General features: G+C 37.0%; 1 protein-coding gene and 2 long non-coding RNA genes across 3 annotated transcripts; 1 reads left to right on the top strand and 2 right to left on the bottom strand.

The window, feature by feature from the left end:
* Positions 1–1504: 1504 nt before the first annotated feature.
* On the bottom strand, positions 1505–3132 carry LOC137071109 (uncharacterized). Its single transcript, XR_010904388.1, has 3 exons — positions 2837–3132; positions 2262–2399; positions 1505–1740 (listed from the first exon to the last, which is right to left on the bottom strand). It is a non-coding gene; the product is annotated as an uncharacterized lncRNA (long non-coding RNA).
* Positions 1750–5380, top strand: si:ch211-117m20.4 (seizure protein 6). Its single transcript, XM_067438800.1, has 3 exons — positions 1750–2123; positions 4911–5114; positions 5264–5380. Exons 1-3 carry the CDS (start codon positions 1991–1993, stop codon positions 5275–5277), a joined length of 351 nt encoding a protein of 116 aa, XP_067294901.1. The 5' UTR covers positions 1750–1990; the 3' UTR covers positions 5278–5380.
* Positions 5381–5463: 83 nt separating this feature from the next.
* Positions 5464–6363, bottom strand: LOC137071949 (uncharacterized). The gene is made up of 3 exons (XR_010904558.1): positions 6228–6363; positions 5772–5905; positions 5464–5671 (listed from the first exon to the last, which is right to left on the bottom strand). It is a non-coding gene; the product is annotated as an uncharacterized lncRNA (long non-coding RNA).
* Between the last annotated feature and the right edge of the window lie 5206 nt (positions 6364–11569).

The following is an 11569-nucleotide window of genomic DNA, read 5'->3' as shown; positions in this document are numbered from 1 at the left end:
TCCAATTTAAACATTTACATTTGCTTTATCTTAGGTTTCAAGTTTTTACAAAAATAAATTAATACTTTTTTGTCATCAAGGAGCCATTAAATTGATTAAAAGTCTCAGTAAAGACAAACAAAATGTGTTTTTTTTTCTCAAATAAATGCTGTTACATTGAACATTTACACAGAGCAGTGAGCAGCATATCGATATGACTTCACTGACTGCTATTAATCTACCCGCTGCCTTTACTGGATCAAGAACCACAACAAATGTTCATGAGGTGAGCCATTCAGAAAATTCCTTGAACATTTGCCAATAAGAAAAAGAACAACATAAAGCAAAAAATTTGTATAATGAAGTTAGTCATACAGGTGTTACGGTTTGGTTTAGGGTTGGTTACTTGTTAGTATGCATAGTTGACTTTCATCAACCAATTCTGATCGTTCTGTATTAACCTTACCACAAAAATATTAAGCAGCACAACTGTTTTTAACATTGTATGATAAATGTTTCTTGAGCACCAATATTAGAATGATTGCTGAAGGATTGTGGGACACTGAAGACTGCTAAAAATTTAGATTTGCTATCACAGGATTAAATTACATTTTATAATATATTTATAGAATATAATTGTTTTAAATTGTAATACAATTTTTGTTTTTACTGTTTTGATCAAGCAAGAGACTTAATTCAAAGAATCAAAATATGTCCCAAACCCCAAAATGTCAAGTGTGTGTATTCCTATTATGTTCAGTTCATATTCAGGTACCACTTTGTTCTTAGGTGATCCTTTGTGTGACTGTAAGTACAGTACTTGTAATTCCTATTTGTTTGAATCTCTCAAGACAGGAGTCAGCAGGTGGGTTGTGCTGGGTTATGCAGAAGTTTATACATTACTCCAGCAGTCAGAGGTCAGAGTTTGAGCACTTTTCATAGATCTAGGCCATCGGCACATTGGACAAGATTAAAAGCATTGCTAAAATGTTCAAAACATGACATTTACAATCAGCACACCTGAAAGTTAAGCTAAACTGCAAATCAGCCTTCCCGTGGCTTTCCCATTCTCTATAATCTTTTTCTGCTCTGGTGATAATCACTGGTATGTTAGCAGAGTTTAAAAGATTAGTTTGCGTTAGGAGCTTAGTGTAAGCTAAGATGCAACACTTCCCCTTTCTTTCCATCTGTCTTGCTCTGTCTCTCTGTAGGGAAATAGGTTCTTGAAAATAGCCTGTAAAGAATAACTTTAATGTAAATGTTTTTATGGATCTGTCAATACAGATATTTTAATAAGAACTACCATGATATGAGATGACAAACCGTGATTGCTGAGATGAGAATGAGTGAAGGATTTTTAGACGAGGAGAACTGAACAGACTGCAGCATTAGAGAAGAAATACCACCATCAAAACGCAATGAAACTAGGAGCTGCTCTTCTGCTGTTTGTGGCATCCATAAATGGGGTGTTCACACAAGTGCCTATAACTGCATTTACTCAACAAACAGCTGTGGAGGAAGATTTAGGAAGTGGTAAGAGGAACATTTGATTTATTTGTGAATGAACAAAATATCTTAACTAGGCTTACAAATTGGACGTGTCAGAAATATTGTACTTTGAAAATGTGTGGATTTGAGCACTGAAAACTGCATGTCCCTTCAGGCTTGTTAGAGGTAGAACAGGAGGATGACCTGGGAGATACTTACTGGTCTGGGACAGCCCCGCTTTGTTTTGGAGGGTGTAAGGGGAGACACAGGGAGCTAAAAAGAGACAAATGTGGAGATTCAGACTGCTGCTGGGTGGGATACAAATCCCTCTGTAGAGGTACAACGATCATCATTTTAATAAAATGCACTGCATTTTTGACTTTGAGGCATTTCCACAAACACCGAATATTTTGTGATTTATTCTGATGATTTGTTCTGTGTACACTGGAACTTTTCATTGAGTTTTGTCCAATAAACTTTTGCCCTAGTGAATTGTGGAAAACCTGATGTGGACTTTAACGGGATGGTGTATGGGAGTGATTGGTGGGTGGGTTCTGTGGTGCGGTACGACTGCAGGCCAGGATTTGTGTTGGTTGGAGATCCTGCTCGAGCCTGCCAGTCCAACGGGAAATGGACGCCCAAACCGTCCTGCCTCAGTAAGTCCTTATCTGGCTGAACGCTCCACACAAATTACAGATTTACCCAGAACATTTTCACAGATTATGAACACCAGACTTATTCTGTCTTAAAGGGGTTAGTTCACCCAAAATTTTTAATTGTCATTAATTACTCACCCTCATGCCGTTCCAGACCCGTAAGACCTTTGTTCATCTTCGGAACACAAATTAAGATGTTTTTGTTGAAATCCGATGGATCAGAAAGGCCTCCATTGGCATCACTGGCATTTCCTCTCTCAAGACCCATAAAAGGCACTAAAGACGTTAAAAAGTCCATCTCACTCCAGTGGTTGTTCAATAATTTTATGAAGTAACGAGAATAGTTTTTGTTTGCAAAAAAAATAGAATAATGCATTGATTACCGATTTCAAAACACTGCTTCGGAGCCTTGGAGAGTTATGAATCAGCGTATCGATTCATGTTTCGGATCGCGTGTCAAACCGCCAATCTGCTGAAATCATGTGACTTTGGCAAACCGAACTGCTGATTCGATACCCTGATTCATAACGCTTCAAAAAGCAGTGTTTTGAAATCGCCATCACTATATAAGTTGTTATTTAAGTTTTTTTCTTTCTTTTTTTTGCAAACAAGAAATATTCTCTTTGCTTCATAAAATTATTGTAGAACCACTGTAGTGAGATGGTAGCCTGACAAGCCAGAACCACATCAAGAGGTTGGGTCTGTGAACTCACCATAGACAGGGCTCAATCGTAGAGGCGGGATAAACGGTTGTCTTTCAGACTCCCCCTGCACGGGATAGGATAGCGCTACAACCAACCAGAGAAACGTGAAGAGGAGCTTGTTGATAGAATAAACTTTCGCCGTATCCGGTCGGCAAAACTGTGAACACATCTTCCCTTCTCAAGAATGATTTCAGTGCCGTTCTTTGTTCTTTACTCAAAGAAAAGCTAAACAACAGGTCTTCCAGGGTCGCGGCCAAAGCTGATTTGAAAGACCGCTGTTCGCCAGCTTCTTTGTTTACAAGTAGCACACGGAAACATCACCGTTCTGCCATCATTATGTTAAGCCTGTGAACCTTTACACAATGTGATTGGCCTGACCAGAGTTTGGTATTTCCAGCTCAGAAGTCTATTGAGAGTCGCTAGACTACACTCACGGCAAATTAGATTTTCTGCCGCTAGGGTTCGTCTAGATATCTAGGCTAGTAAGATGGACTTTTAAAGAACGTCTTTAGTACCATTTATGGGTCTTGAGAGAGGAAATGCCAGCGCTGCCAATGGAGGCTTTTCTAAACCATCGGATTTCATTAAAAATATCATTGTGTTCCGAAGATGAACAGAGGTCTTACCGGTCTGGATCGGCATGAGGGAAAGTAATTAATGACAAAATTGTCATTTTGGGGTGAACTAACCCTTTAAATCTCATATGTTTATGAGAGATTGAACACTAAGTAATGATGTTATATTAGTCAGTGCTGGTACTGTGAAAGGTGTTTGAATGACCACACACTGTAAGAAAACACTGAAATATTCTACTAGGACATGTGATATCTGTTAAAGGAACACTTCACCGTTTTTAGAAATGGGGCTTAACTTCTTTCCTACATTTAGATATGTGGGCAAATGCATTTTTGTCTCAATGCATGCATTGTTTTAGTTTGGCAGGGTCGCCGCTAGCTTAGCTTAGCATAATGAATAAAATCCTATGTCGCAAAGATATCACGGCTCTCATCCTTGCGTCCTCTGGCTGTTGAGCTATCGCAATGTGTTGCGTGACATCTCTGCACCCGAGTAGCAGTGCTTTGCCTGTGCTTCCCCATAATGTACAGTAGTTCCAAGTCAATATCTGCATCGCTATTTGTACTCGTTGTGAATACATAGGCCACAAGAAGTAAATATGTTTTTGTTTTTGAATCATTTTTACTCAGGACATGCTAGCTGGCAACAAAGGATTCCATTCATTATGCTAAGCTAAGCTAGCGGCGACCCTACCAAACTAAAACAATGCATGTACTGACACAAATGCATTTACCCACATGTCTAAATGTAGGAAAGAAGTTGAATAAGCTATTATTCTAACTATTATATATCCTATTTCTAAAAACGGTGGAGTGTTATAACTTTACAGACATTTCCTTAAAAACAAAATCGCAAAGCGTAATTCAAAATGCGGGTAAACAAATTTTAAAAAAGACTTTCAATCAAACACATTATTTGGGCCTTGTTTTTACAAACTTTTCTTAGACTGCATAGTCATTACCTATAACATAAAATATACTGTTATGTAATATTTTTTTCATGTGAAGTATATATTATACATCTATTAAATTGGTTCATGTTGGCTAAATTTTATAGTTAAAACATTACTTTAGGTCAAAGTCTGGGTTATGGAGAAAAACGGATTGTGGTCAGTTACTTTTTTTTATGGTAACACTTTACAATTAGGTTGCATTAGTTAACATTAGTTAATGCATTAGTTAACATGAACTCCCTATGAACAACACCTCTGTTCAATCTTTGTTAATGTTAGTTAATAAAAAATATAGCTGCTCATGGTTTGTTGACAGTGCATTAACTAATGTTAACAAGATTTTAATAATACATTGGTAAATGTTGAAATTAATATTAACAAAGATAAATAAATGCTTTATATGTGCAGTTCATTATTAATTCATGTTAACTAATTTAGTTACCTTATGTTAGCTAATGAACCTTATTGTAAAGTGTTACCCATTTTACATTAAAATGAATTTCATTAGCTGTGAATTTCGTGTGTATGAAATTCTTTTCCTGGATGTCTCATTAGGAGTGTGTCACCGTGGCCGGGTTGAGATCAATGAGAAGGACATTGATGGGACGTGTTCGTCCACCTGTCCTGATGCTAAGAGCTATGCGGTTCCTCTGAACCACGAATGCAGTCGCATTGAGAACTGCAGGACTAAAGAATCAGGCTGGAAGCGCTGGTTTACACGCTGCAACTACTGCGACTGTGACTGCTTCACTCCCTGTGGTAAGTTAAGTTTCATAGTCATTTAAATATAGTTTTAGAACAGTAAAACAATATATAAAAAAAACAGTTTTATTATAGTTAAAACAGTAGCAAATACTGCAGTAATACGAATAATGCTGCAAAATTAATGTTTTTCTTTGTTATCTCAGCTTCTACAGGATAGAGGACACTGAATCTGATTATCATTTTCTATGAAGTTCATATGAGTCCTGGAAACAACAGAATGAATCTTTATTTTAATGTACTCAAATAAAAATGACTATATGCATCTGGTTATCTATGAAATTGGAGACTGGTAATAATGAGACAATTATTGAAAGATCACAGAAACAATTCCAGTAATGCTCAGTAAATTTATTAGTGTATCATACCATAGTTACAATGAAAATATCAGATTATTCATTCATTTGATGATTAGTACAAGATGTGGGATTAATATACTGACACAGAATCAGTAGAGGGGTCGCATTTGAAACCACAAATGATCTGTTTTTTTCACCAAGTGGTGAAATTCATAAGGAAAATCTCATTTCTCTTGGGTTGGTAGCAACCAATTCCTGCAAAAGAAAAGAAAAAAAAAATATTGAGTTATTTTGTAAAAGTTAATTTTACTGTGGCATAGAAGTGCATGCTTTATAATTAAACTCATACACTTACCCACGCTCAGCCGGGTAATAGAGTTTCCTTTCTTAGACAGAAGCTCCCAGTATGTGTGGTTTTCATTAGACCCAGCCACTCCATTCACACTTTCCAGATATATGCCATAGCTTTTGTTAATGCTGTATGTGAAACTAATAGAAATAAAGGTAGCAGAATTAGCACCAAAATGTTTTATTTGCACTAAAAAGTTACTATTATCTTAAGCCATGTACAATACACTTAGAAGACAAGCCTTGAGTCAGGTCTGATTCTAAGAGCATCTCAGTCATATAAAGTTGTATATTATAGATTTACATGGATTCCTTGTTTTTTTCTTCCACAGTGGTAAAAGAACCCCATTTCCACATAACCTCATTCAGTCATTATTTTGATTTTCTATACTATACTTACATTAGGCCTGCTGCATGTAAAATGCATTAAATCACAATAATTTGATAAAAGTGTGGGCCTTACTTGAAGCTGTTGGTGTCCTGTAGTTTATTTAAGACCCCAAACATTGGCATTCCCTCTGGCACAGTGGTGTTGTAGGAGACCATCTTATTAGCAAATTTATTAGTGACATCCACCTTAACTAACATTGGGGCCAGTTTTTCTGTTTAGAAGAGAGCAACAAACAGAGAAAGGTTGCTACAGTGAAATACCAAAGCAGTTCTGAGAATACCAGCACAAATTCTGCTGGTGTAACAAATACTTTGGGAATTTGTAATGAATAATAGATTTCAGTCTCCTAAATACTTTAATATATAGTATTTAATATGCTTAATAAAAGAAAACTCACCTGAGTGTCCATGTCCCCCCAGTCCTGGGAAAGGAAGTGAAGCTGCAAAGCACAGAAAAAGAATTGCTGTCAGAGCCATTTTACAAGTCTGCTCAGTGTATCTGAATGTCTCTCTCAAACGCACACCCTATTTATATATTCTTGTATGCAGATTTTCTAAATATCCTTCCTTCATACCTTAAAAAGAACTGGTCAGCCAAGAAATTCAAGGAAACATGACAAACAACTCTCTCCCTGAGCCTTGGGCAATATACTGACAAAACAAGTGAGTCAGGTCTGACTGTTAAAGCATCTCAGTTTTATCAATTTAGGGGTCCTGCAACAAATTAAAGGGTTAGTTCACCCAAATATGAAAATTTGATGTTTGTCTGCTTAACCCCAGGGCACCCAAGGTAGGTGTGTTTGTTTCTTCAGTAGAACACAAATTAAGATTTTTAACTCCAACCGTTGCTTGTATAATGCATGTCAGTGGGAATCAGGGGTTTGCAAACCATTCCTGGAGCCTCCGCAGCACTGCACGTTTTGGATGTCTCCCTTATTAGACACACCCAGCTCAGGTCATGGAGTACTAAACTAATCAGCTGATGAGTTAATACAGCTGTGTTAAATAAGACACCCATCCCTCATATGCAACACCTTTTACTATACAGAAGCCTAACCCTTTAAGAATCTGAAATCGGATTGGAAAAGTAGTGCAAGTAAACATATCTATTGAGATGCATTTCTTAGGGGGCTGCATATGTTGGACGAGTGTCTTATTTAACACAGCTTTATTAATTTATCAGCTGATTAGTTTAGTACTCCATGACCTGAGCTGGGTGTGTCCAATAAGGGAGATTTCCAAAATGTGCAGTGCTGGGGAGGCTCCAGGAATGGTTTGAAAACCCCTGGTCTAAATTACCCCCAGCATGCTTTGCATAGGACTGGAAAAAAACAGTGTAAACAAAAAAAGTAAATGATTTTATTTTTGTTGTGAAAGAAAAACATTTTGCTTTGTTTCTTGTTTTCTAAAGTGTGTATTTGGTGTCTAAGGAGTGACTGAGGGTTTGGCCTAGAGATGTGTGATGCAGTGTTTGCTCACTTAGCCCGGCTTCCAGATATGAAATATGGATTTTTCTTTAATTTTATTTATTTTATATTTGCTTTAACAGAAACACTAAAGAGTCTAGATGAATATTGTCTGTACTATCGTCTGTACCTCTCACTGCGAGAAAGCACATATAGTCTAGTATCAGAATGTTTTGGAGAAATGTTTTGTTTATAATTAGTTAAGATGTTCTTAACCTAGGGGGAAACCAGTATTCTCTGAAGTTTTTGTGTTTGTACCAGATCTGTGCACTCCTAAAGTTGGAGATGGACATTTTTGCAGGCGACACCAGACTTGAAGATGCTTTTCGGTGGCCCCTGAGGTCGCTGTGATGTAATTCTGGTCATGGTGGCGATATTTGCTCCTATCTGTCTATGTGTGGAAACTTGCTTACATTGCATTTTATCTGAGCCAATCAGAATGATGTGGATAGACCTTGAAGTCTAACTTCAGTATAACTGTTGGGACAATTAGGGTGAGGCAACGAGACAGTGAGAAAGGGAGCGCTGCCTACAAACTCTTGAGACTTGAAGATGGCTTCTGCTTTCGAAACTGCTAAATATTCTTAACTGGTGCTCTTCATTTAGGGGTTGCATTGGTTGTCTTCCCGGTCATAAGTGACCGGACACCTAAAAATTAAACTTCCTCCACCCCAGTAAAACCAATGCAATTTATTTTTCTTCAATAATATTTTTTCTTTTTAATTTTGTATTTTGAGATGATTTGATGGTATTTTTTTTTTTATATTTATGCAATAATTATTGTATATTTTAGGTTAAAATAGAGACTAGTCCTTCCAAAAAGGTAACACTTTACTTGAAGGGGTGTGCATAAGACTAACATGACACCTTCATAATCATGACATGACACGTGTCATGAATATGAAGGAGTTTTATGCATGTTTATGACAACTGTCATTAAGTGTCATTCGCTTAATTATGTCATTTTTAATGCAATGATGACATTTCGGAGTTGTCTTTGTTATGACAACTTGACATAAACCAATACATCATAGACACTGACAGGTTTTGTCATGACAACTTGACATAACCAAGACAACATAACCTGTCCCCTAAAAATGTTATCCGCCATTTAATGTGATATCTTTTCGGAAAACTAAAGTAACTCAAATTAAGTAACTAAGTACTAATCGATAACAAAACCATGGCTATTTTTTCTAAAGAAGTGGTGAACATCTTATAAAAGCTAAATAAAACAAGCTGTTCTACATAAAATCTTCAGCACACCAATAAACGTTTGGGTTTTAATGTTCAGGAACAGTGTTTAAAATAATTTTTAACCACTGTAGTTCGTCAGCCTTAAGGCTAAACAAACGAGTTTTGGAAACAGCTAGTTGATTTAAAAAAAAAAAAATTTATGCAAGGATTAAAATTGTCATATAATTTTTTATTACAAACACTAATGGTTGTTAGCTTTTTAATGATATTATCCAAAGGTACATCAGCTGGCAAACCATTACACAGGAAAGGCTTAGGAGCCTATATAAAGGGAATGATTAGCCCCTTTTCCACCAAAATTACCCGGAACATTTTGTACCAGGAACTCTTCCCCCCCCCCCCCCCCCCCCCCCCCCCCCCGCGATAAAGTTCCGTGAAGATTAGGCAATCGTATTATTTAGACATATAGTAATAGTTACTCGGTGTGTGAATAAATGCTTTATTAACATGTATTCCTACTGTAGTTCATGATTCATTCAGGTAGTTATAAAACATTTAGTAGAGCTCATCTAAAGTGAGGGCTACTTATGCCTCGTAAGGCTTTTTCAAAGGCTCTGTTCTCTTCTGCACTGCTGTTCTTTAATGTTTTAAAGTCAGTACAGTTATGATACTGCAAAATACTCTATTAATTTTATTAATACCGGTAATTGTATTTGTTGTATTTGCCACTTCTGTAATCCAGTGTAATCCACTGGTACATTTTTATTCAGCAAAGTTTACACTTTACATAAATGTATTTTTATATCAGATTGCAGAGGCTTAGTTTGACTGCAGTTATGGTTTCTGGGGGTCTACAGGAATAATATTTTCTATGACATTGAAGAGGTTTAATTTAAATTTGATATTAAGTTACTAGTTGTACAGTCTCCATTTTTGCATTTTGAAATAAATATTTATATGTGCTTTATTCCTCTGTGTTGTGTTTGTTTCCTTTTTCTGTTCAGAAGAGAACTGAGCCTTTGAAAAAGCCTTACGAGGCATAAATAGCCCTCACTTTAGATGAGCTCACAGAAATAGTTAACTGACAACTACTAAATGTTTTATAACTACCTGAATGAATCATGAACTACAGTAGGAATACATGTTAATAAAGCATTTATTCACACACCGAGTAACTATTACTATATGTCGAAATAATACGATGTATAAATGTGCATTTAAATATTTTATTAACCCTTTACTTACACGTTCTAAATGATCATATGAACTACTGATGACAACTAAATAACTCTTCTGTAAATAATGTAATTCTTAATTTAGGAATGATAAATTGATCATTTATAAAGTAGGAAAATACAATTATGAAACACATTATATATAAGCTTATAAATCAAGAACAAAGCATTTATATCTGTATTTATAAACTGCCTATTAATGTCTATTAAAGTAGCACTAGGTAACTTTTCAACCTTCATAATATATTTTCAAGACTCTTGTGATGATACATCGACTTACAATAGGTTGAATGACACGTCTGCCATAGCTTGATGGGGTCTGTATAATTTTTAATCGTACTTTTAAACTTCGGGTTTCGGGTAGTAACCCGAGAACAAAAAGAACTACAAAATTCGACTGCTTTACGGCACATACGTCACTTCCACCAACACCCACACTTCCTTAAATTCGGACGTGCGAGCCCAACTTTGTTAGTCGGATAATATAGTCATGTCCAAAGCAGCAGAGACAAATAAGAAAGAAAAGGTTTTGTTGGAGGAAAGCAATAAGAGGAAACGAAAAAGTGATGGGATTAAAGGCAGGACGAGGATCAACATTGGACCAGCGTTTGCTCGTCAGCGTGAGCTGAAGGAGGCGTGCCCGACCTGTCCTGCTTGTTACGGTGAGCTATCACTCAAACACTGAACTGAAGTATCATATAGATTCTGTAAAACGGTAACCAATAGACTACTATAATGATGCTGGCTTGTAAACATGAGCATCGTGATTATTTGGCGTTTGAAAAAAATAAAACCCATGAAATTATATTCATATGACATGCTGAAATATATGCCACTGACTGTACCTGGGATGAAGACATTTCACACGCGAAGGCAGAAGAACATGAACTCCTCTTGCAGTGTTCAGGGGAACTGTTAGTGCTGCACAAACCCGCGGGTCCCGCTTTTATGAAGTTATTTGGCCCACCCCGCACCACTGTATATATTTTTACAACCCGCCCCGCACCCGCGACCATTAAATAGACATACGGGGTCTGCGGGTTATGAGACGACCCGCGCATTACTAGTTCAGGGCTATCAGGGCTGTCATGTCAACAAATGCACGCGCGATGGCATCCCCTGTTGTAGGATGAGAGAGTTAACGACAGTAGTTGAGGACATTATTTTTTCCCAACTGTAGGGGGACCCCGAGAGCAAAAGTTGCCAAGTGCTGCTTTAATGCTTTATAAATGATGAATTAACTATTTACTAATGCTTAACTAATGCTTCAAAGTGTAGTTGTAACAAAGTTCGTATAGAAGGAAGGAAGAGGACACGGGGGTCGGCTGGACTGTTGATGCTTTCTTTATTATATCAAAGTAAATAACACACTCAGGCGTGTGCCTTCAGTCAAACTCATGAACAATAATCACTTCCGGTTCACAGCACTTCCGGCTTCCGGGTCAAACTCAGTCTCCTGTGTGTCGCATCAACAGTCCGACTCTCTCTCTCCCTGTTCTCTGGTTCCGGTGGCGTTT

The sequence above is a fragment of the Pseudorasbora parva genome, chromosome 3 (assembly GCF_024679245.1).
Source record: "Pseudorasbora parva isolate DD20220531a chromosome 3, ASM2467924v1, whole genome shotgun sequence".
Lineage (NCBI taxonomy): Eukaryota > Metazoa > Chordata > Actinopteri > Cypriniformes > Gobionidae > Pseudorasbora > Pseudorasbora parva.
The sequence above is the reverse complement of the archived record's forward strand: the minus strand, read 5'-3'. Positions and strand labels throughout refer to the sequence as shown.

What these genes read in the sequence shown, in the direction of transcription:
- si:ch211-117m20.4 (XM_067438800.1), top strand. Translation starts at nt 1,991, where the DNA reads ATGGTGTATGGGAGTGATTGGTGGGTGGGTTCTGTGGTGCGGTACGAC. An exon ending in GCCCAAACCGTCCTGCCTCA is followed by an intron (nt 2,124 to 4,910) that starts GTAAGTCCTTAT and finishes ATGTCTCATTAG; the next exon opens with GAGTGTGTCACCGTGGCCGG.